We start from the raw sequence: 25,657 nt of genomic DNA, 5'->3' as shown, positions 1-25,657 counted from the left end.
CAGCTCAGTAGTACAGTCTGCCTAGCAGGCATGAAGTCCTGGGTTCAATCCAAAAAAGGATTTTGATAAGCCCTGCCACAAAACTGAGACTCATCTGAATGCCATATTTTTTCTCTTTCTACACCAACACTAACATCTCGTGGCTTTCTGAATAGCAGTCTGGTAAGTGCTAGAGTGGCCTGCAAGCCCATGTCTATAAATACACAAAAGCATGGTTCCTAGGACAGGAAACACAGGAACACAACAAAGCAGCACCTTATCCTAACACCAACGCAGTGCTTCTCTTAACTGAGGATGCCAAGAACACAGCTGTGGGCGGGGGGGACGACCCTTGCAGCATGAGGGCAGGAGTCCACCTGTGCAGTCAGCTGCCTGGGCCCGTGGGGCCGCCCGAGGGCACTGTGACCTCCAGCACAAAGCGGTTTTCCCACTCGCACCAAGGCAGAGTCTCTGCTCAGTCATTGCCACATCGCTTACGGCTCTAGAACCCCAACTCGAGTCTTCCTCCCAAGAGTGCATTGAGCTCAAGGGCTTCCGGGTCCTGCTCGACACCCAGGCCTCATCCTGGCCAAGTCCCCCTTCTTCCCTCTCCTTTCACTTCACTTCCTTTGGTCTTAGGTCTTCTGGGCAAGCACTTTGCACACCGAAATGAAGATGCTGACCTTGCTCTAAATGAGACACTTTCAAAAGTTTTGTTCTATTTATGCATAAAAGCAGATAATGCTTCTTTGTGAAGACAAACTTTCCAGGGATTGAAAAACCTGTGAAAAAGGGAACCAGGTGAGCCATGAGCAGGGTGCACGGCAAGCCGAGGAAAGCCCCACTCCTGCACAAGGCACAGGAAGGGCTGCTGTCGCCCTGTGACTATACTGTCCCTCCCCGACGTGACAAACATTAAAAACCACAGGCTAGCAAATGCAAAATTTATTTCGACTGTACAGAACAGAATGTCTTTTTATAAAACAAACACTTCATGGCCGTTGCAACCACAGACAATAATATGCATACTGTACAATACAATGGACATTCAGATATACCCGAGTGAGCTTTCAATGGTGCCACGGACTTAAATGGCTTTTCCCATTCACAGATAAAGAGCACAATATATAAACTTTTTTCAAGGTCTTATTCCACTATATACACATGACTGTGTTTAGCCATTTTATGCAAAACACATGACTGAGCTTTGAAAGGCTCGTGGCCAGCGTGAGCGCCGTGGGAACACAGCTTGGCTTCTGCAGAGCCATGGGGCACAGACCCACCCTCCAGAGAGCTACATCCTCATCCCGACATGCGACTCCAGCTCCGTGGGGACACGGTCCTGCAGGCGCGGTACCCACTGCCACATAAGACCATCTTCCGGCCTGGGGCATTAATACTGCTAGCTATGTCACAAAAGTGGCGCAGGACATTGGAAACAAATGCAAACAAAGGTCAGGGGTTACTCTACAGTTACCTCGCATCAACAGAAAAGGTCAAAATGGCTTTGAGAGGTACAAAGTGAGTGGTGGTGAACGTCAAGCATTGGTGCCTCATACACTGGTGCAAATGCCCCACTGGTGCAAATGCCCACACCGACTGGTACCAGGTGCTGTGGAAACCCCACTGCAGGGGCCACGCTGCTTGGGGTGGCACACACAGCTCAGGTGGGCTGTGAGAAGGCTGAGCAGAGGCATCAGAACCCATGCTGCGACAGCCTAAGCGCACAGGTACAGCCGCTCATTTTGGAAAGGGGCCTAGACTGTGTGACATAAAACAAATTACTGCTACTCAGGCCCTGACAGACACATCCACACCCTGGAGCTTGCCCCTGCTGGCGGCCCAGTGTCACCCACCACGTTACTACAGGGATTCACACTGGGCTCCCTTCCTTATACTACTAACATAGGACTACGAGTTCCTCAGGCATCATGTGCGGCTCAGTGGCCGTCAAGACAGGAGGCACGGACTGCAGCAGTGGCTACGCCCTCACCCTCATTACAGACGTAGTGCCCCGTGTGCCGCACACCCCTGCCTGGAGCCCAAGTACACCCCGGGCTGGTGGCAAGGAGCACTCTGCACACACCAGGTCACCACACTTAACACGCGGCGTGGGAAGGGTCAGGCCTCCAGGATCCAGCTGCCCTGAAGAAAGGAAACACGTTACTCCCAACTTACACTGGTGTCCTGCTTCAGAAACTGGTTTCAATGAATAAAATACAAGCGTAAGGCTCTGTTTTACCAGAACCATGTCTGCCCCTCAGGCGACGGCCAGGTGTGGGCCATGTCCAGGGAGACTGAGCGGGCGCTGCCCCATTCAGTCCCTCTGAACGGAGCAGGGCCTGGCCCGTGGCTCTGCACAGCAACCCAGCTGACTGCAGCGAGCCTGCGGGCCAACCAGGCAGCCACGGCAGCCCCAGGTTGCTGTGAGCGGAGCTGCTGCAGCTCGAGAACAGCCAGACAGTGATGGAGCTGAGCAGCGACCTGGCGCCTCTCTGAACCAAGCCTGCACAGCTGCCTTGGCACAGGGCTCTGCCAGGTCAGCACCTGTAGGCTGTCCTGGGCCAGCCTGTCCTGTAGGCTGTCAACGGGCCATGGCGGTGTGGTGTGGCGTGGAAATGAGGGAAGGCCCGACCAGGACAGGCACAGAGGGGAAGCCAGGGGAAGCCTGGCTGTGGCAGCGCCCCTCCCTCCCTCCCTCTGTGTGGCCTCCCGGCCAGGCCTGCACCACCACACAGTCGCTGCGCACGGCAGAAACTCCTCTTATCGCCATTCCATGACAGCGCAACCGGCTCATGTTATACTTAAAAACATAGGTCCCTACGGAGAAGGCAGAACCGCCTCCAAGGTACTGGCACTTGGATCCCGAACTGTGTGGTTTTGGTATCAATATAAAAGTGTCCATATAGCTGTATCCAAAAGAGAAATGACACAGTTGCTGCACTGAGAATAAAAAACCAAACCATGTGGAGCTTTTATAAAACAACTCTCCACTGGGTGGCTAAAGCCCCTGTGCAGGCTCGGGGAACCCACCACCCTGACAGGTGGCAGCCCAGCCTCCAGAGGCTATCCCAGGAACACTCTCCAAGTCGTTAAAATATCACATAAAAGAGACAAGGAACAGCAAGAAAACATCTAAGAAAAGCAGGCTGCGATACAACAAGCATTGTTAAGAAAGCTCAGAGTGCATTAGTTCTGGTGAGAGATATATGAGCAACAGCTCTTACGAGATGCTGAACCCATCCTGTAACTATGGGCTGTCCATATACTGTCATACTCAGAGTCTTCCGAGGGGTCTGAGGGCTCCAAACGAGAAAGGCTACTGCGACGACCCAAGGAGTCTAGACTTGATTGGTCGTCGTCAGCCAAGACGTGATTATGCATCAGGTCAGTGCCTTGCCATGCTAAGACGGAATGGAGTGACAGGTGCGACAGCAGAGGTAGGGGAGGGGACGAACAGGAAGAGCCACAACCAAAACATGGAACAAAAGCAAAAGGTGATGGGAAGAGAAGGAAAAGAGAAAATATTGTTAAAAAATGGCAACAATGTTCATTTCTCCTTATTTACGGCTGGGTTTTAATAATCAATTGATTAACACACCCTCAAAACAAAACCAGATTCATCATTATCTCAATAAACTTAAGTCATCATGTGTTTCCCAAGTGCTGCTTTTTAAAGGTAGCTCTGCAAAGTCCTCCCCACATCCCACCAAGTTCTACCAGCAGTTAGCTGATTCTGGTAACCAGTGGTCTCATCTAAGACATTATTTGCAAAAGATTCCATTTAGGCAGCTAATGGAAATTATCTGCTGGTCAGTAGATGGATATATTAAATGAAAAATAACTTCGAAGGATTCTGACTGATTTCTTTTGCTCCTTCTTTGCAGAGACCCCACACCAGCAGCCAGGTCTACACTTACCTCACCCATCTATGCTGAGGGGAGACAGGACTCAGCACATGCCCACCTCCTGTCGCCTGCTTACCACGCCCACCTGCACCCTACCTGGGCAGGGGAAGTGGAGAGCAGAACCTGCTTCTTACGCCACCCACCCTGCCATAGGCTGCTGGCCTCCAAGAAGACGGGCTTGAGCTGCCCAAGGCCACTGTGCTCAAAGGGGGATTGGCAGTGGGAGGCAGCGGGCATAAGAGGGACAGCAGCAGCGCCCTGGTGGCTGGCTGCCTGCAGGGTGACCAAGCGGCCTCTGTGCCCACACACATGTGCAAGAACCTGTGACATCCCCACCCATGTCAGAACCAGACCAAAGACACTTGCTCTCTAATGTCTTCTGGGCACACAAATGGGTACAGTCCCCTCTGGGAGGAGCTGCTCTGCTGCAAGCCCACTCCCTGGGCACCTAGGGCAGGCATCTCCTGCTGCTGCCTGCACTGAGCGTATTGAGCTGAGGCCAAGCCTGATCTGAGCCTCTGACCCTGCAGGATCAAGTGAAAGCAAAATCAGCACATTCCCAGTGCTTTCCTTGGGGAGACCTGGTGTATGGGTAGTGTGGTCAGAAAAGCCCTGCAGACACAGGGTGGCCGCTCCCCCAGGACGGGACGCAGTATGAGACTCAGGCAGAGCTCACAGGCCTGATAAAGTTTCCTTCCCAGTAACTGCATCTGAGACCCCACCAGGGGGAAAGAGCTCGACTTGCATGACCCACGCTGGCACTGCAGCCCGGCCCTGCACATGCCCACGGACTACAAAGGCACCAAGGCCTTTCTGGCAGTGACAAAAGAGGCACAAAGCCTCAGTGTCCAGGGGGAAATGTGCTACAGAGAAGGCAACACTGGAGCAGTGAGAGGCTCTCTGCCACACACCCGTCCACAGCGCCAGTGCCTCGGAAAAAGCACAAGTGCACAAGCTCAGCTTAGGGAAGCACCCAGTCCAGGTGGCTCACCAGCCTGCAGGTCAGCAAAACGAAGTGGGGACAGGTGCTTGGCCAGTCAGGCAGGAGGACACTGGCTTTTATGCCAAGGTGGCAGATACAATGCCCAGTCCTCAAAAGAAAGCAAGGAAGGCACAGCAGTGGGGTCTGAGACCCCAGCTATGTGAGAGGCCAACGCAGGAGATGTGTAAAGTCAAGCCCAGCCTGAGCAATTTAGTGAGTTCCTGTCTCAAAATAAAAGTTTTGTCTTTCTTTAAATTAAAAAAAAAAAAAAAAAAAAGACTGGGGACACAGTGCAGTGCTAGTGTGCTTCTAATATATGTGAGACTCTAGGTTCAAACCCTAGCACCTCACCACACACAAAAAGAAACAGAAAATAAAAACCAGAAAACCAGCACACTAGGAAAACACAAACTGCCAGCTGCATGCCCTGTCACCCGCAGGGAGATTTTAAAAAATCACCTACTTGTCCTCAACACAAACGGAGATGTTTTACTTAAGAAACTACACATCAGACACAGGTACCTCCTGTGCACTGAAACCTATGAAAAAATTAGTGTTTCCTCCCAAACATTAAAAGAAAAAAGGCAGCCCAAGAGAGGCCTTCCTCCCAGTCTGAATTTATGATAATGCTCTTAAGCTTAAAAGGCAAACAGCACCCCTGGACCCCAGTGTGGCCCCGAAGGCCATCTCCTGCCCCTGGCCCAGCAGTGCTCTGCACTCCACACTGCCCCCTGCCTGTCCGCACCCTGGCTCCCTCAGAGCACCACCCGGCAGGTGCCCCACACACTTACTGGAGTTGAGAGTCTGCCGTGTCTTGGCGCTCGTGCAGTAGGCTTCAATGACCTTCAGGATCTGGGCATCCTCCTCTAAGGCAGCCGTGCCTGTCACGACACTCGCGTCACACCCAGTGGCCTCTACAACTGCGAGCCAAACATACCCCTCCTCCCGTCTCTTTGGGTGTTTTGTCTGAGTGACAAGGAAAATGACTACCACCTAGGGTGCCCTGGAAGCACACAATGCACACGGCCGAGCAGGGGTGGGGTCCCATGAGTTCTCCCGACCCTCCACTGCCCACAGCCTCACAGCCCGAAGCCATCTCAGGTGCCTGCTGTGGAAACTGTCTGAAAGGGAGTCCTGGGGAGCCCGTGGAAGTGCACCAGAGTCTGGGGGCGATCAGCCAGCCTGTGCACATGCAGACCCTGCACCTGAGAAAACGTGGGCTGACACCCAGGGGCCAAGGGGCAGAGCATGCCCCGTCCACTGCGCACCCCCCGCACTCACTCTTCCGCAAGGCAAACTCCTCGTCAGAAGGCTTCCGCTCAGGCTTGCGCTTTGGGAGCAACTTCTTCATGGTCTTGGGGCTCTTACTGAGATCCTGAGGACACGGAATGGACAGGACGCCCCACAGACATCAGAGCCAGGCTCCCCAGCTGCTGAGGGTGGGGCTGGGGGCAGCAGTGGCTCTGCCTTGGGCTGTGTCTTCCCAGGGGCATCTCTGGTGTTGGCCATCTGTGTGCCTAGCCCTGGTAAGGGCTCTGCAGTAACTTGGGTGCTCAGTCCGCCAGCAAGAGGGGAGGGCCCCGCTGGTACAGTTGAGGAGTAAGGAGGAGACCGATGGTGGAGTGCACTCCGACAAGCAAGGCACAGGAGGCCCAGCGCCCCATCCTTAGTGCAGATGAGGCAAGTGCCTGTGGGCCAGGGGAGGGTTCCCAAGGCCAGGGGCCCACTGGACACTGACTAAAGGTCACTTCAGTTGTGAGCACAACCTAGTGGACCAGACTGGATGCATAGGTGGAAGGGACAGAGATAGACCTTCACAGCCATCTCCAAACACACTAAACTAAAGATACCAAGAAAGGCCATGGCAGAAACAACCGCAGAAAAGGTGCACAGCACGCAGGGCGGGCTTCAGGGATCCCAGGGAAAGGTGACAAACGAGAACTCCAAAGATATATGTCACTGCCAGCCCCGTGCAAAGGACGCCAGCAAGCAGGATGAGCAGTGCTTCTCTTCTGCTGGCGAAGATGATAGGTAAGAGGACAAGCTCTCCTGAGGGACAGGGTGCCACCAGACCTCACCTTGCCACCTCCTCACCCGGTGGTTTCACCCGTCACCCATCGGTACCCTCTGCCTTCAGGTCAAGAACACAGTGACCCAGGACAAAGCCTTGGTACCCTGCAGCAGCCACCGCCAGGAGCACTCAGCCTGCCTGCATGCCTCAGGCAAGGTAACAGACACAAACAAGCCCAACACGAACTGGACACGTGGGGACTGACAGCCCACAGAGGTCTCCCGGGCAGGACAGGAACTGAGCCCCCAGGGCCACACACATCTTTCCACACTGTCCACAGCACAGTTACACAAACACCATGCTCACAACCACAGGCCTACTCACCCAGTCACCGAAATATTCTCAGGAGCACAGGACTCGAGATTAGCAGCCCCTCCCCCACTCACAATCACAGCCACGCATGTGCACCCCTGCTTGAGGTCCTAAGCTGCTCCTCTGTGGGTTTACAGGTCACACACAGACAGGGTTCCTGCTGCTGAACCCCCAGTGTGGACAATGCTGTGCTGAACCCGGGAGGCCTCACCTCCTTGTAGCAGAGAGCAGCTGAGGGCCGCAGGGGAGGCGCAGGCCGCAGGCAGCTGAGGCTCCAGGGCTTGGGGGTCTTCGGGGGTTCCAGGGGCCCCCAACTGATGGTGGTGTGTGGGGTGCCATGGTGGGAAGGATGGGGCAGCGTGTGATAGGCAGGCATCAGGGCCACAGGCTTGCTGTCCGCATGCTTGCTGGATGGCGTGATGGGGTGCGAGGGGAGCTGTAGGCAGAGACGTGGCCTGAGTCAAAAGTATTTTCGAGCCTTCACAATGAATCCAGTCCTGTTCACTTTCATCACCTTTTTTCACCTTTAGATTATTTAATAAAGTCATAATAAATAAAGTTCCAAATCATGCACAGACATGTGAGAATCCCCAAGTTCCCACCCAAGGCCACTGCAAGCAAAGGTACTACACCCAAAAGGGCCAGGCAGCTGGCCTTGGAGGTGTTGTCCTGCTGCCCCGGGAGCCCTTACAGTGTGAGATGGTATGGAGTGGGGCTTGATGGTGGGGTTGCTCACGGACGTGACCTTCGTCTGCTTCTGCAGGTGGTCCACCCACTCATGCAGGTCCTGCTGGTTGTTGCAAGACACGAGGATCCGCTCAATCATGCTCCCTGCGGGACACAAGGAGAAATGAAGCTGAGGTGCAGACATGGGCCCAGGCGCTGCACATTGTGCATGCCCACATCCAGCAACACTGACCACTCCCCTCAGGGCACACCCAGCCACACACTGCCCCTCATACTGGGTGGCCTCCCAGGACAAACGGTGCCCACATAGCTTGTGCCTATCACCTGATATCTCAAATGCATTTCTATGATTTTCACTGTCCTCGAGCTTTGTGATCATCATTCCTGTCGTTGGTAGCTTCCCCTAAAAGAGACCCCACCCACACAAAAAAACACAATTAGTGCTTTTCCAGTAAAACAGCATCATTAAAGTAAATATAAAATGACATTGGGAGCAGCAGAGGAACTGTGAGTGCCAGAGGAGCACACACTGCAGAGCCTCCACAGACGAGATATGTGGCCCTGCGCCAGGAAGCCACCCAGGAGAGGTGGGTCCCACCATGAGCAGCCTCGTCTGCTGGGCCCCCGAATACTGACACAAACCCTTCCGCATTGAGACAGGGCTAGAACACACGGCTGCCGCTTCAAAGAACACACAGACAGTGAGAGGGGATCCACTGCAAGGAAAGGGGAGGCTCCAGCTCCAAAGGAAACGACAATGGAAACTGAGGCAGAACAGGACTGTGTGGCAGCACCCTTGGGAGGAATTGTGCTAAATGCCTCATGGCTCAGGAAGGCATGCGCAGGTGAGCAGGAAATGCCAGCACAGACACTGCATGGGGTGCCCACCAGTCACGACCCACAAGGCAGGGACAGACACACAATAGCCCTAGCTCACACAAACCTGGACCCCTGGGGCCAAAGAAAGGGCATGGGCACTCTGGGTTGAGCTGCCTCAGAACAGCTCTCAGCACCCCAAAACTAGCGCCTCCAGACAGGTGTAAGAGATCTGCCCCCATAGAACACATGGCAAGGTTACTATCCCCAGGTGGTCCTGACACCCATGGGGCAGAGGCCAGAGCAGCTCCAGTCTTCTCTCCCCGCAGAGTGGTAACTGTCCAAACCATCAAGGCACACAGCTGGGACGCTGCCCTGAGCACCGGAAGCAGGGCAGCATGCTCCCTAAAAAGCGCTCAATGACACCCCCTCCCAAAAGTACATGCAAGCACTCTCTCAGCTCTGAGCAGTGCGTAGAGGCCAAGCTGGGAACTGCACAACCAGGCGCACACCATGCTCCTGCTTTGGGGCTGACACCTACCCCCCCCCAGCACCCTAAGAATGGAAATGAGCACTGTGACCAGACGTCGCCCAACACAGGGCCAGGCCAGCTGACAGAGAAGGGTTCTGGAGCATGGCAAGACAAGAGCGGGCAAGGGTTCCCAAGTGAGTGCCAGCCTCACAGGGAGACCCCACGCCCCAGGCAGCCAGCTCTTCCAGGGCTGGGGCAGGGCCCACCTTCAGCTGACCATGGAATGGGACACTGGAGTACACAGTTGGAAGCAGAGAGGGCAGGAGGGACAGGCCAGACTCAGGGGAGCTCTAAGGGGCCTCCCTGGACAGCAGCCTCACACGTCATGGTGCGGTGGTCCTAGGGATGTTCACACTGCTTCACCACTTTGCACAGTATGGCAACAAACCCTCCTGGAACGGCCAAAGCCTGCTGAGAGGGGAAAAGCCATGTCTGCTTCAACTTAGAAGTCTCCAGTCCTTGCTAGGTCAGCAGGGGAACATGCAGCAAAGAAGCATCACCCAGAAGGAGATGATCAGTGGCTCCAGATCCAGGAGTCCCTGACAACTAGCCAGGCTCTGGCAACAGCAGCTGGATCCCACCATTGCCAACCAGAGGAAGCAGAACACAGTGCCTGCACAACCCCAAGTCTGCTCACCGGCTTTCTCTGGGAGAGCACCAGTGTAAGTCAAGCTAACTGACCATAGGCCTGTACTGTGTATCAAGGTCACCACATGGCTGACCCAAGGCCCTGGGTGGCCCCCGTCCCACAGACTGGACAACAAAACCTCAGAGGAACCAGGTGCTCTGCAGGCGGTGATACCACCACCAAGGGCCTCAGACACCACGCCACCATCTGTCCTCATAGGTACTCTCCCCGTGATACTTCCTCTTCCTTTCAGGCTGAGAAAGAACACCAGGAAACATGTGCAGTCACAGGAGGACACACCTGAACACACAGCACACATGCCATGGTGCATAGCACTGAAGGCTCAAGTTCAAAGCCAGCCTGCAAAGGAGTCTCAGGTCTTTAAGAGCAGGTTTTACCTGGTAAATGAATCCACTCATCCTGGGACTGGCAGACAACATTAACAGGAGATTCGGGAAGAGGAGAAGATATCTCTCACTCTTTTCCTAATGTAAAGAAAAATTAAAATGCATTTATTTACTAATATGACCACAAGAATTATTTTATATTAGGCCCTAGGAAACCTTATCCCATAGTTACTGTACTTCCTCTTCGGAAGTTTCCACCAGATTGTATTAAGGGAACTAAACAATAACGAAGATCGAATCTAAGTCAAGTCTTAACATGTCAGAAAACTTGGACAAACAGGGAAAGACCATGGACTAATAAATTCTTTAAAATACAATAACACAGTGGTGCTTCAGTTCACAAGTTTATTCTTCCTGATTCTAGATGGAAATCAAATCAGATGAGAACCAAATCAGATTTCCCCACAAGGTCAACACCAAGCCTAAGAAATGCACTGGATTCAGCCAATTTGGACTGTGACCAGAATCATGGAAAGAATCAGGCTCGTGAATGGAGGTACCACTATAAAGTAAACTAGATGATTAAAAGACCTGAACTCACAAGCACCTGTGTAATACCTTTGAGCGCTAACAGAGGAAGGAACCTGTCTCTACCATTAGGTATTTAATGCACCTAAAATTACTGCAGTTCAGAAAACAAAAGGAACAAGAACTCTGAAGACTTTAGTAGGGGTGGGGAGAAAATGGGTTCTCTGCCCTTGAGGAGTGCTGACATAAACCCTGATTTGTCATACTCCTGACACTCCCCTAACCCCTCGGTATGCCAATGAAATGCTGTTCTCATCCACCCCATAAACTTCTGGTCTAGATGAAGGACTTTCTTTCTTTACTGGTACAGGGAACTGAACTCAGGACCTTGCACTTACCTGGCAGGCGCTGCACCACTGAACTATATCCCAGCCCCATGAGGCAGTATGAACTATTTGCTTCAATAAAGCAACAAAACCAAAGAAGCCATACCTAATGACAAAAATTCCCAAGAACCTAACAGCAGATGGAGAAAGGCAACGCCAGATACTCCTGTTTATGGACTGACGCCTAGTCCACTGCTCGAGGTGGCAGAAGAACACTAAGAAGAGGCCAGAGCCTTCAACACCACTGCTGGGCCCAGCACAAAGGGCCTTGCGGGGTGGGAGGTGGGAGGTGCTACTTGAAGGAAGTCACTGGAAACAACTGTCAGTTTCTCCTCTCAGACTCACAGCCCTGGCAAGGGACACACTCAGCAAAACCTCAGGTAGTGGCAGTGGGAGACCTTACCAGGTGTGGCCTGAGAACTCGGGGCCATGCTGGAGCACCCACCGTGGCAAAGTGGGCCTGCACTATGAAAACACATGTTGAGAAATGCTTCCACAGACCAGCTCAGGCAAAGTGTAAAAATTACGTAAGAAATACTGCTGGAGAGAGCTGGCTGCGTGGTGAGTAAGCAAAGTCACTATTTCTTCTAGCACCTAAACCACCAGAGCTTTACCCACAAAGAGGGTGCCATCTTGAAATTTTGAAGGTGGAAAGAAATACACACTGTGAGTACAAGTTCAGTTTTCTTCTTGCTGAATATTTTTTGCAAAGGCAAAATAAAACTTAGGAAGAGATGGCTGCTCAGTGACTCGATACACACATCACATATGGATAGTGAATGGTGGTGGCAATCATCCGAGAATCTGGTTTCATCTCTTCCTTCCCCAGAGCCATGAGAGTTCAGTAAGTACCAGTCAGGACGTGTTCATAGGGAAGACGAAGGGCCTCAGCCAGCTTGTGTCTAGATTTTCCCCCAAGCCTCACGCATTAATAGGTGGGACTTTTCAGAGGGGGCTGGATCTAGAGTGTGTGATAGGGGACTGATTCACATGCGACGCTAGGACTCAGTAGACCCACCCTGGGTGTGAGCACTGTGCACCCTAAGGCGTGCCGCATGGATCAAATGTAAGGGACAGAAAGAGAGGTGCTGTTGCTGCTGTTGGTCACTCACTGCCACCTCCCTGCTTCGCTGCCTCCTGCCCATCATGAGCTGCTTTCCCCTCTGCAATGCTGCTCTGCCTTGCAGCCAGCCAACTGTCAACTGGAACTTCTACAAACCATGAGCTACAATTACCTCTCCCCCTTTAACCTTGGATATTAGGTATTGCACCTCAGCCATGAGAGAAAATTAACTACTGCAGGGTTTAACCCCAGGGCAAGAACAGGGCAGCCCAAGTGTCTGCACACACCATACCCCTCTCATCCTGGGCCCTACCTTTCAGCTAGCAAGCACCAAGCTGAGCTGAGCCAAGCTGAGCTGTAGTCTCAAGCCACCCACTCAGCTTTCCACTCCTTCACTGAGCTCTAAGTCTCTCCATACTGCCCAAGGAGGAACAGCGGAGCAAGCCAGGACTCCCGAACGGACACCACGGGAGAGTCCTCACCACCAGACGGTGGGGTGGCACACAGGGCTGCGTACCTCACTCCCGGCACACTGAATCATGACCTGCGACATGTAAGTGACGTTGCCCAGTGTCTTAATGTCGTCTCCCTCCCAGCTCCGGATGGATTCTGTCAGGATCTGCAGCTCAAGCTCCTTCCTTTTCCGGACCTCTTGGCACTGGACCTACAAGTCACAAAACACTTACTTCCAAGAAACCAAAGCTCCCAGGAACACGCATCCTGATCACAGAACTGCTTCTCCTGGCAGGCACTGCTCACACACTGCAGCTTCATTTTTGGTGCCAGGGATCAAACTGATGACCTCATGCTTGCCAGGCAAGCACCTGTGCCACTGAGCTACATCCCCAGCTCTCACACTGCTTCCTGAGACACAGGACACACTGAGTGGCTGACCTCCCTGTATGGCACCAAGACAAGATGTGCAAATATTATTTTAGAAAAACATCACTTCTAGAACGAAAAATGTAAAACAGACAAGAAAAATATTTTTGTTGTGGCTTAACTAGTGTCTGCCGCCAGGAACAGACTGAGAAAGAGGAAAAGTGGAACCACAGGTGGGGTGGTGAGAAAGCACAGGAGTCAGATGCCGCAGTCCAGGAGTGAGAGGGCAGCTCGGCGCCTCGGGCAGCATGCAGACCCTGAGACGGAGGGGAAGGAGAAGACCGCAGAGCTGGCCACACTGCCACACTGGCCCCTCAGCCTGGGGAGTCCCAGTCATCAAGTTCTACTGCCTGCTTCTGTTTATTTCATCTGAATAAACATTTGACTCAATTCACAGTTATTCTATCATCTAACTTGCCTGCTGCTGACTCTACATTTACTTGCCACAATAACGTCTGAGGGAAACAGAATATGCTCAATCACTTACCGAGAGGGTCTTGAAGGCAGTCATAGATTTCTGAATATCTTGTCTATCAGGATGATAATCCTTTGGAGAAAGAAATGCACAATTAGCTTTCAAAATCCAAGTAACCCCTGCAAGGCGCCCTCCACAGGCTGGCCTGAAATGTCCCCCCTCCCAGCAGCCCGGCAGCCCAACAGCCCGGCGTACCCGCCCTTCGCAGCCTCGGGCAGCCCGCCACTTCTGTAAAGGGGGAATGGGACTGAGGGCACAGGAGTCAGAGACAGCACCTGCTCTGCGCTGACACTGCATGGAAGCACGGGACCCTCCCGGCTCACAGGCCACCCCAACTTGGCCCCTGAGTGCAGAGCTGAGGGCAGCTGGCTCCCCAGTACCTGCCAGGCCTACAACGTGCTACTCAAAAGGACAGCAGATGTGGATGAGTTTACTGAGGTGGCCTCTGTGACACAGGCACCCACTGTTTGCAGCCACATGTCCCTGATACCACCTGAAAATCAGTCTGTGTGCTCCAAATTCTGGAAGCCTTTTCACCACAGTGGTGAAAGAGACTCAAGATCAGGAGAAAAATGTTTTCTCACAGGCCCAGGGCAACACATGGAAACTGTACGCATATTAAAATCATTCTGAAATCCAGTGGCTGTGATTCTGGTAAACTATGCTGTCCCTGGCGACCATGACCAGCCCGGAGCAAGGCACCTCCATGTGTCTCTCCAGCTCCTTGAGCAGTGTGGGATACTTGTCCAGGCGCATGAATGGCTTGCTGAGGCCGGTGGTGAGCACGAGGATCCCAGGGCTGCTGGCCCCCTTTGTCTCCATGAACTCCCCGAGCTCCTCGCTGGGTAGCAGGCAACAAAGAGAGGATATTCGTGGTTAGAACAAGAGATGGACACCCCCGCCTCACAGCCACCCCAGGAAGGACGCAGAGGACTGTGAGGCTGGCCAGGCACCAGCACCATGGCACAGAGATCCTGCAGGAGCTCCTGGCAATGCAGCTGGGGGCACATCCACCACCACAGTGTCACATGCTCCCAGGATGCAGAGTGGACCCCAAGCTACCTCCAGAAAAGAAATAAGGTGAGGTCTCGTTATCACCCTATGGTCCTTACACAGTCGCCTTCCCAGTCACTCTGGGCTTTTTAAAACCTTTTCTCAAGAACATCATAGGGCCATTCCCCCCTTATAGAAGTGGGGGGGCTGCCCGAGGCTGCGAAGGGCGGGTGCGCTGGGCTGTCGGGCTGCTGGTTGGGGGGACATTTCAGGCCAGCCTGTGGAGGGTGCCTTGCAAGGGTTACTTGGGGACCGGCAGTGAGGCCTGCAGGGCCCTCTGGTCCTGCTGCTGAGAGGCAGACAGCCCTACCTCTCACCACAAGGACACCTCTGCCACCCTGGCACTGACCTCTGCACAGGAAGGGGTAGTGGCCACTCCCCCTTCCCCTGCAGCCTACAGCACTAGGCCCTGGAAGGAGGCCCAGGAGAGCCATAACACTGGGCAGGGACACTACACCCTCACTGTCCAGCCCTCCTCAGGACACCTACATCCTGTGGCCACTCAGGCGACACTCCACAGGTGTGAGGAGAGTAACCCTGATCTCACCACCAGTATGCTGGGAACGCATCTGCACAGGGCCTCTTCCCCAAGCTAAACACCAAGGAAAACTGTCCAGCCATAAGTGGCATCTCAGTGTTTAGTGAGATGGCCTGTCATCATGGCAGGAGATAGTTAACAAAACTGAGGTAGCTATGCTCCTAATCCCCTTCTGAGACCTCTACAACGAAGTTACATTTTGGGAGCCAGGTATGGTGGTGCACTCCTATAATTCCAGCACTTGGGAGGTTGAGGCAGGCAGATCATTGCAAGTTCAAGACCAGCATGGACTACAAAGTGAGCTCAAGGTGGGTCTGAAGCATAGAGGGAGACCCTGTCTCAAAAAGACAAAAAAAAAAGTTACATTTTGGAAGCAAAACTAACTTCTAACACCCACACAACAGTCTTCAGATGCCAGAAGCCAAATGTTACTGTTTCTATCTAGGTATCACCAAAGCCTCAGGGGCTACTAGGCCAGCCTCATATCAGGCTGGCCCATCAGTGAGTCTATAGCTGAAGATGACACTGGGAGGCAGAGCCTGTGGAGGAGGCAATCTCTGGGGCGTAGCCTGGAAGGGACTCTGTCCCTCCTCCTCCCTTGATCTCTCTCCCCTTCAAGTTCATCAAGCTGTTTCTCCTCTACCAGGCCCTCCTGCCTTGGAGTCAGCTCACTAGGGACTGAAACCTCTACAGATTGAGATTCAAAATAAAGCTCTCCGCTCAGAGCCATGGGTATCAGCAACACCAAGAACACCAAGTCAAGAAATACAACTGCACACATCTTCTCACAGCCCCATTTCCCGACATAGTTTTTAGTACACAATGACATAGACAGCTACCTGCAGCTGGTAACAAAGCAAAGCGGTGACCCATGGCAGACAGAAGCTGAGCTCCCCCAGCTCAGGAGCCTAGGCAGGGAGACAGCACTTCCTGTTGCCACTGCCTGCCTGTTCTGAGGGCAGCTCTTCTCTGTGACCTCCCAGACCACCCGTGTTCTATGGTGGGACCTCAGACCAATGCCCGCTGCACCCCTACAAGCCATACAGGGCAGGTGCAGGACGCTTCCCATCAAATCCTCTTCTGCATCCTTACTGCTGGTTATTCCGGGAAGATGCCACTGGCCTTCCAGGCAGAACACAAAGAGCCATTGAGGTAACAGCATATAGAGGACCAGGCCCTGCCCACAGCCAACCCCTGTGTACACTGTGATAGCCGTGGTTGCTGCAGACATCCCTACTTCTCAGGACACATGCTGCCCATCCTGTGCAGCTCCACCCTCTATGACCAGTGCTCTCCCCACCTACTGGGAGAGTGGGAGAAACACACTGTCTCATGACAGTCTGTTATTTCTACTTGCTTGCTGTGTATCACCCTCAGGGCTGTATCACACTTCCCAAGTACGTTAGAGACACAGGCCTGACGGGTATATGTCCTCATGTGGAAATCACACTTCCCTTCTGAGTTTCAGAGGGGATGGGTGCGTGAGGACAGGTTCTGGGGCGGCCTTTCCTGTATTTTCTCCCCATTACAGGGAGTTTGAAAATCGTGAATGGCGAGGGCACAGGGTTACTCTCCCTGACATGACAAGCCAGCATGTGACGAGCCTTCCCTGCCTGCACTCCAACCTGACCAGTTCCTCCAAGTCTGGCTCCACGCTGCCCGGGGGCCTACAGTCAGTGACCTTCAGAGGAGGGAGCCCACGATCCTGCAGGCTGACTGAGCCTGGCAACAGCTGTGGGCCGGCCCAGGTTCCAGCACATTCCCCACAGGGCAGACGGGTGGGCTCACAAAGCCGTGTGGCTTGCGAGCTTGAAGTTGCAAAGTTCCCTGAGAATAAGCTGAAGCGAACACCAGAAATGAGGAACACGATGGCTTCTGTCTTGATGCCTCTGAACACTCTTTCCACTTATAGTTCTGACTGCATCTGAACTGCTGCTTTTGAAGGAAACCACGGCATTTCTTCTAAAATGTTAACTACATGTCAACCCTCTGAGCTCTCCCGCCTCCTGTGAGGTTACTGGACACAGAGCCAATTCTTGGTTCTCAAGTATGCATGGTGCCTGGCTCTCTGTGATATCTCGGACTCCTCAGTGACATGGCCTCCCAGTTTGCAGAAGCGGCACTGCTGGGACTCTTAGAGCAAGTGCAAGGTCCCTGCCGTTTCTATTTTGGAGTGAAGGGCTCAAGGCAGAGGCCTCCAACCCAGGGCTCTGCCTAGAAACCAGGCCCCTTGGAAAGGGTCCCAACATCCCACATGACCCTGCATCTGCAGCTGCCCGCTTACCAGCCCTCTAGGCCTGGATGCAGGGGCACCAGGACCCTGCTCCATCACAAACACAGTGACCCACATTTTGGAGTTCTCGGCAGCACTCCGAGCACTAACTCTGAAGGATAAAATCATCCACCATCCCCTGTGCTCCAACATGTGGGTGAACAGACCTGTGCTCGGTGAGGACGCTCACAGCAGATGGGTGGTTGGCACAGTACGCGAGATACAGAGTCCTCATCTGCGGCATCAGGTTCAGAAAGCAGCCTCCCACTCGCTGCTGGGCCTCGGGTGACCTGCAGACATGGACATGGAGGGGACAGGCATCAGGCACACGCAGGGACACTGCCAAGTGACAGACGCACAGGCCTCTCGTGTTGGTTACTTTTCTCTCTTTGCTGAGACAAAATATCCAACACCCAAAATGAAGGAAGGGAAAATTTATTTAGCCTACAGCTTGTGGAGATTTCAGTCCATACTCAGCTGATTCCAAGGCAGGGTGCGTGGCACAGGGGCAAAATGTCAAGGCAGTGGAAGATAGTAAAAGCAGCAAGACCAAAAAGGGAGGATTGCACAGGGAAGACTCCTATCCCTTATACTGCATGTAGAACTCCTGCCTTGGGGTGGGTGTAGACTCACACCCGTAACCCCAGCATTAGACAGTGAACCAGTCATAGAAGCCCATTCCCATGACTGCACAAGGCTCTGGTGGGTCACCCAGACACAAACCATAACAGGCCTCTCCCTCAATACCTAAGAGAAAACCCTGCCACCAACCAAGCAGCAGAGGCTGCAGAGTCCACAGGCCAGGGTGGTGCCCAACAGGGACCAACATATCCATGTTCTTTGGGCAATGAGAAACTGATGTCACCCAGCCTTACACTCCGAGAAGCATTACTGACCCCGAATTAAGGAGCAGTAACAACATAGTTATCCAGTTCAGCTGATACATTTTTTACCACGGCAGCATCAAGGCTACCACAAAAATAGTACAAAAGTCACCTTGTACTCAAGGCAACAAAGACTGGAGTGTGACACCACTCATTCCCAGGACAGGCATTCAAGGGTGCAAATTTACAGGCATAGGTCAGAACCTTGCTCAGGAGCGGAGATGGTCCCCCTCCCTCCAGGCCTCTCGAGCTGCATCCCCTTCCCACGGGTCCCAACCCCCAGTGCCCAGAACACTGACAGGAATGGCCACTGCCTGCTGCCAGGGAGTCCACCCAGAGAAAAAGTGGGTTGACCCAGGGAACTACCAATAAAATTCAGAATCAGAAGTTTCAAACCTCATCCACAGGTCTACAGTGTGTTTAGCAGGCTGACTTTAATTTTAAGAAAGCACAGAGAAAGGCATCTGGTGAGAGTGACAAAAAAGAAGAGGGCAGAAAGAAATATGGTAATCACTGTCCAGGGAGCACAAAAACATCTGATAAATGACAAAAGATACTGCATCCATAAGAAGGATTCCACCTCACAATGAAAACTAAAAAGCTCTGAGAAATTAACATAATAGCAGAATCAAAAAAGTAAGAAGTTTGGGAAATGAACTTCTAAAACTCCCAGATCAATGGAAAAGGCACAGAGAATCAGAAGACCACAGTAAGCCCTCCCATATGAAAAGCAAAGTTCCAGATGTGGGAAACAAGATTCATAAGCAGTTAATCACAGGAGGTATCGCAAAGCTTGGTGGAAAACCACAAGACACATGGTTTCTGCCTAGCTGTCCCCCAGGAGCCTCCTGCAATCGGAGACAGGATGGGGACCGGACGCTACCAGGCTGTCAGCAGGCCAGACAAGAAGAGGGGTGGCTGCGGCCTGACCTGGAAGTGCATCTTCCTCCCCTCTCCTCCCTTCGTTCTCTGCTTCCCCACCACCTGCCACTGAGCTGCTGCTGCTCTCGTCCTCCCTTCCTGAACCATGCTGACCATGCCTAAATAAACCTCGTCTCCTTTAAGCTGTGGGTGCCAGGAACCCTGTCCCAGTAATGAGTGTCCCAGGGACTGTGTAGAAGTGGGAACAGATCCCAACACCCCAATCAGAACACTAGATACAGCCATTCACAGCTGAGGGAGAAATACTAGTTCCTCCTAAAGCCAAGCAGGAGTTCCACATCAGCACCCAGACAGCATGGCAGAGATGGCAGCAGCATGTGTCCGCCAGAGTCCAGCCCCAGCCTGCAGCATGCCGGGAACTTTCTGCTGCGCCTCATTTTCCCACTGCTGCAATGGTGACCTCGGGCAGAGACCATCACCACAGCTGGCACTAGGAGCTCCAAGCTGAGGATGGAGGGTCGACATCCCATCCACTCCCTCTGCACCCCGCCACTGCCCTATGCTGGCATACAGCACCTCTGAAGATTTGGACCTCCTCCCAAGCCCCGCTCTGCCTCTTGTGGCACTCGCAGTCCCTGGCTCAGCCTGACTCAAACTCACAGCGACTTTCAACTGCCAACAACAGGAGCTGGAAATCCCTAACAGCCGTTCCAGCTGTTCATAAAAGTAAAGAAACATCCTGAAAAACTGAGTCTCTGAAGAAGCAGGTTCTCGTGACTTCCTGACTTGTTTTCACCATTGTTTGGTTCACTTAAAAATCGCAACCCAAGACCTGCATCAGCAAATGGCTGGGGACATGATGAACAGAGAAGCCACCTTGCCCTCTCTCCCACCCAGCCAGCGTCAAGTGGCCACTAAGGCCACATCTTCCATCTCGCCCCTGGAGACGTGGCCTCCCAGAGGCCACTTCCAGGTGGCAGAGAACATTCCCTAAGCCTGGGAGTAGGCAGGCATAGTCCTCAGAGCTTCACAATGAGAAGTCGCCTGTCTGTGAGACACACAGCAACAGCAAGGACACTACAAGACACTGAGACACACTGCCGACTTGTGAGGCCAGCTATGGGCCTGAAGCAAGGGGAGGCAGGGCGACCGAGAGCTGGAGCCAGAGGAAGCACGCGCGACAGGTACTGGTGGAGGCCAGATGACCCAGCAGTACGCTGCCAGCTGAGCGAGCAGGCACAGGCACAGCATATCACCGGCCCTGGGTGTCCCAGATATCACAAGAGCTACCCATGGGAAACTTAGCAGATCCTGGGGTCCCCACCCATGCCCGCCTGCACCTTAGTATCTGCACTGCATAAGAGCCCGAGTCAAGGCTTTCTCTCAAGTGTTAGGTAGTCACTGGGATACATTCTGAAGAATGAAATTCAATATGATCATACAACATTCCAAGGATAACCTTTGAGGTTCTATTTTGAACAGATTCTATTTTAACTTGTTCACATTACAAGAAAATCTGCAAGTTATAAATGGGTTTTATTTAAAAAATTTGTTTTGAAGACCCTGCTACATTCCCAGGATTGATTTTCCTATGGAGGCAATTTTACAAGATTGCATTCCCTGTTTCCAGAACTGCAGAACTGGTACGGAAAGGATGAAGTTTCTTAATGAAAAGAAAAACTCTTTACATCAGCCTGATAGGAGCCCCAGTAAACCATGCATAAGGAACTCTCCACCAAAGGAAACTGCATTTCCAATGGCACCTTGGCCCACTGTGCACTGCCCACCCTGGTCCCCAGGCCCCATCTGAGTCTCTGACTGGCCTGGCAAAGGCCCTCCATGTCCAGGTAGCTCTCCCCAGTAAAATGCTATCAGCTAAGGCCATCAAACCATCCACCCAAGACACCAGCAAGCAGGATTCCCAGAAAAGATCAGCCCTATATGCTGCATAGAGTCAGAGACCCCTGTTGCCAGGACACTGGGCATCCCACTCAGCTCTAGGTAGAATCATTTAAAGGAACACGTACATTAACTCAGGTAGAGAGCACTGGCCTGGAATATATGTGACCTGAGTTTGAACCTCGGCACCAAAAAAACCCAAAAACTGTTTAGGCCAGGTGTGGAGACACACACCTGGACCCCAGCACTCTGGAGGGGTGAGGCAGAACAGTAAGTTCAAGCCCAACCTGGGCAACTTAGTGAGAGCTTGTCTCAAAACAAAGATAGTAATTATAATGATAATAAAGTGCAAAGGCCCTGGGTTCAATTTGCAGTGCCAAAAATAATAAAACCAAAAACGTGCCACATACAGTGGGCCTTTACACAAAGCTTACCTTATGTCGTTATGTTTAAGCCATGCAAAAGTGAAATGAAACTATAAACCCCAACAGCATGTTTTAGGCACACAGTACTTTACACTGTACCAGCTCCTCATGGGCCAGGGGCCATGCATGACCAAAAGGCCACAAGGGAGGAGGAAGCAGCAGCACATGGGCACAGGTAGTGGGACACTGGTCACTTCACAGCCCTGACTCTGCTCTTCATCCGCCAGACACCTTGAAACTAACCCTGCAAAGTCTCCCCCGCTTTCCTTGAAGATTTGTGGTATAGGAAACTAGTCTAAATGACAACTCCTACTCTAAAAGCTGATGCATGCAAACAATATAAACTAACCTAATTTACATCCTTAAAAATATGAATTCTAGAATTATGCTAAACTCTATCCTTTGGATACCAGTGACACCAACCTGCATCTTGCCAATGTTTAGCATCTACTTACTTGGTGCATTCTTCTAGAGACTGCACGAGCATTTGCTGGAAGGAGCAGATCTCCTCTAGGTTTGCCATTAAATAGGAGGTGTTTGCTGAACTTAACCTAGAGCCAAGAGAAACAACAGTAAAGACACACGAATGCCTGCACCATGCTCTCCGTTCCCATGCCGCAGGCCCGCCACCATCCTAACCTAATAAACACACTGTGTCCCAGGGCAGACTCAGGCGCCCAATTCCATTCCATTACTTCAACCTCTATTCCCTGAAAATGAAAGAGAACAGCCCGAGAGGACTATTTCATGCTCATCACAAGTGCTCCCTGAACTCACTTCTCAGTGGTCTGTAATGGCCGTAGGTAGGTTGAGAGCAGAGTCTGAAGTTCTTTAGAATATTCGTTTTCTGTTTCTAAAATATTCTGTAGCACCTGCAACAGAAGACGGCTAAGCGTTATTTAACACACCAAGTGTTACTGGACACCAAGATTCACAACTCTGGAAAAGCAAGTTGCTCACCACTGTTCCACTGACTGTGTGGCTGGGCTTGGCCTCACGAACTTCCTGCCTCAGGCTCCTAGAATGCTGGGGTGATATGTGTATACCACCACACCCAGCTTTACTATTTCTTAATACAGAGACAGAGAATAAAATACGATAAAAAGCGGCAGCAAAGAAATAGTGAGTGGCTGCTACTTTACATCAAAAATGCAAAGGTTGTGTGGTGGCAAAGGCCTGTAATCCCAGCACCTCGGAAGTGGAAGCAGGAGAATCGCTGCAAGTTCAAGGCCAGCCTGGGTTACACTGTGAGTCCAGTGCCAACCTGAACTATCATCGAAACTCTGTCTCAAAAAACAAACAAATAAAAAAGCAAAGGCTTCCTGTGTTCATGTTTACATCTTCTCACCTTCAATAAAAGCTGGGACCACAGGAAGAGATTAAGTACACATTTCCCACAGAATCTGAAAACACAGGATACATCTAAAAAATTTACTTTGCCATATTGCACCAGCAATTACAAATCATTTCTAAGTAAAGAATTATTTTCTATTCCTTAGCACACAACACTGGTCAGGAATGAAGGCCTGAACCCTGCGGGCTCATGGCCAGACACCCTGCCAGCTCCCATACTGATCACAGGAAGTCTCAGGACACAGAAGCACTTGCACCACGTCTAGCATCCTCCTCTAACTCTACGCCATCACTGCACACACAGCATTCCTGGGAAGACTCCACTGAAAATGCAAAACAACTAGAAACTGATGCTTTGAAATCTGGCAGCCCAGAGTGAAGACTAGGGCAGGGGCACCCAGTGCGCACACAAACTTTCCACCACTGCCACACCCTGAACACTCATCTCAAAGACTGGCAACACTGTGGGGAAAAAATCACAGCCTACTGCACGATTTGGCATTCCCCCCGCCATTAAACCAAGATGCACCCAGAGACCAGGAGGCAACTCTGAGGCCCATCAAGGCTGTGCGGCCTGCCCTTCCCAGGAGCCACCGCTGGCTTTCTCTGCGCCTCCCACCACCACGCTTTAGAGGCTTTAGTGAGATTACAAAGACACGTGCAACACTCACCACGTTGTAATAGCTCTTGTTGATGGCAGTCGTGTCGAACCCTTTGGGAGGGCTCTTCAGCGCCCCTGACTTGGGGGAGACCGGCTTCTCTGGAACACAAATGGAAGGCAATTTACTGACCAAGGTCCTGATCTGCCAGAGGGATCAAGGCAGGGGCTCCCATCCTGAGGTCACCACTCCCCTGCATCCGCCCAGCCACAGAGTCTCGGTCGGCCTTACGCTCCACTCTGTGCTGTAAATGTGTGCAATCAGCTTACACGGGGACTCCCTGCATGGTGCTGTAAATGGGAAACATGAGTTGCGGATGACAGGTGTGGGCGGCAGGGAGCTAATAGGACCACAATGCTGAGACCTGGGCTAAATCACCCGGGGGGGGGGGGGTCACAGCACTTGGCACCCAAGGGCTCACTGAAAAAGGAGTTGCTGCTCTAAGCTCATCTTGTCACCCTCAGGAGACAAGCAAAAGGAGGTTACCTGCTGCTCCAGAACCAGGGAAACCATGCCACCCAAAGCACTACAACAAACCGAGAGCTGAGGACAAGCCATCAGGGCAGCAGCTGGGATTCCTTGGCCTAAAAGGCGCTGCTCACACCAACAGACAACTCCATAGGACCTGGGCCACGATGCAAATGGAGGACACAGTCCACAGCCACGCACTGTCCACTGGCTGGCAGCAGCAGGGCCAAGGTATGCCAGGCGGGTATCAAGAGGGGCGGCCTGTGGCAGCCACCAAAGGTTAAACAGTGGCCTTGACCAGAAGCTCTGCGTGTCTCACTGGCTCTGTGGACAAATGGGTGCAGGGTGTCCACAGCGCTCCTGTGCAGTCTCTGCTAGCCTGTCTCAGTTGTGGCTCTGGGAGCACTGTCTATCCCGGCTCCGTGCAAGGGTGGGTGGTATGGCCCTGCTTCAGTCTACCATCCTTCATCTGGACCAGAGGCAGGACATCGAAGTACAGCCAGGGGCAAGGGAGGGGCCGGGCTGCAGTGCCTAGATGAGAATTCTCAGGAGCACTTTCTCAGGTGTGGGCACTTTGAGTCCATAACCGCCCTCGTCCATGCACTGTCTGCAAAGTCCCAGGTGCGAAATCTTGGCATGTGGCACAGCACTGTGTACTGTCTCTCCACTCCTCACACTTTGCTGTGCACAAGCTCACATACCAGGGCTCTGAGCAGAAGACCCACGCCCAACACCCCAGCTCAGCCACAGAAGCAGTGATGAGGGGGCCACCAACAGAACCTCGCCTCATGAAGGATGCCCACGTCTTCCTCAAGGCCTCGCCATCTGGTTTTCCAAACGGAGAAAAATAAAGAATAAAAGATTCTGCACTGAGAGAACTCCTGTTCTCAGGAAGACAGCAACTCCATTGGAAACAAATGATTTCCAACTGTAAGGAGGAAAACCATTTGTCTTCTCAATGCAGACCTGCATTGAGAACTTCAGAGTAGACTGTGGCGCAGTAAGCAGCAGAGAAAACAGACCCTCTGAGAGTTGCTTGTGCAGATGCTGGCATATAGCACAGAAAGAAGGAAGTGGGTCCCCTGGACCCAGGAAGAATCTAAAGTGCCAAACTGAAGCCCACAGAGAGAGGAAAAAGAAAAACTTCAACAAAGAAGGAGATAGCTGGTAGCGCCTTCGCTCTGAGACAGGACTGGCAGTGCGAGAGGAGCTGTTCAAACCTAGGGATACATGGTCATGGTGAAGGTGACGGCTGGTGACCCTGGAGGCCTCCGCAGAGACGCAGATGTAGAGGACTGTTGGCTAGCAGAGAATGCAGAGGACTCAGTCCTCCCACAGGAAGAGAGCAATTAGCAGGGAGCCATCTTGGACTGGGGCAGGACAGGCCCAGAACCCAGAACTGCTGCCAACTTCTTCTCGTATCCCCTAGCTGGGTGCAGAGCCGCAGAAACTGCTTGGACTGCGACAAGCTGGATGAGCCTGGTCTCGGGGCAGCCTGCTGAGATTACCCACTACTCCACCATAAAGCAACTGCGGGCCTGTTGGGACAGAGCAGTGTGATACAGGACTGTCTCCAAAGGTTGTCTACTAGAACCGGGCACTAGTAGTGAAGTGGGCCATTTGTTTTT

At 52.5% G+C, this 25,657-nt stretch overlaps 1 protein-coding gene across 14 annotated transcripts in view; it reads right to left on the bottom strand.

Moving 5' to 3' along the window:
• Arhgef7 (Rho guanine nucleotide exchange factor 7) overlaps positions 1–25,657 on the bottom strand; it is a 103,281-nt gene that overhangs the window by 5,764 nt on the left and 71,860 nt on the right. For 12 of the 14 annotated variants that reach the window (XM_063247034.1, XM_063247036.1, XM_005007145.4 and 9 more), the window contains 14 exons: positions 23,574–23,662; positions 22,327–22,421; positions 22,005–22,100; positions 17,627–17,749; positions 14,299–14,437; positions 13,609–13,668; positions 12,757–12,903; positions 10,314–10,400; positions 8,264–8,342; positions 7,944–8,083; positions 7,464–7,688; positions 6,151–6,244; positions 5,661–5,750; positions 3,207–3,383 (listed from right to left, as the gene is read on the bottom strand). In XM_063247034.1, coding sequence (XP_063103104.1) covers positions 3,207–3,383; positions 5,661–5,750; positions 6,151–6,244; positions 7,464–7,688; positions 7,944–8,083; positions 8,264–8,342; positions 10,314–10,400; positions 12,757–12,903; positions 13,609–13,668; positions 14,299–14,437; positions 17,627–17,749; positions 22,005–22,100; positions 22,327–22,421; positions 23,574–23,662 — 1,641 coding nt within the window. The remainder of the gene's footprint in view (positions 1–3,206; positions 3,384–5,660; positions 5,751–6,150; positions 6,245–7,463; positions 7,689–7,943; positions 8,084–8,263; positions 8,343–10,313; positions 10,401–12,756; positions 12,904–13,608; positions 13,669–14,298; positions 14,438–17,626; positions 17,750–22,004; positions 22,101–22,326; positions 22,422–23,573; positions 23,663–25,657) is intronic. The other 2 variants (XM_013141335.3, XM_023560586.2) reach the window with 1 other exon arrangement.

Source organism: Cavia porcellus, unplaced genomic scaffold (assembly GCF_034190915.1).
Source record: "Cavia porcellus strain 051 isolate PalLab524CR breed Dunkin Hartley unplaced genomic scaffold, mCavPor4.1 scaffold_4, whole genome shotgun sequence".
Taxonomy (NCBI): Eukaryota; Metazoa; Chordata; class Mammalia; order Rodentia; family Caviidae; genus Cavia; species Cavia porcellus.
The sequence above is the reverse complement of the archived record's forward strand: the minus strand, read 5'-3'. Positions and strand labels throughout refer to the sequence as shown.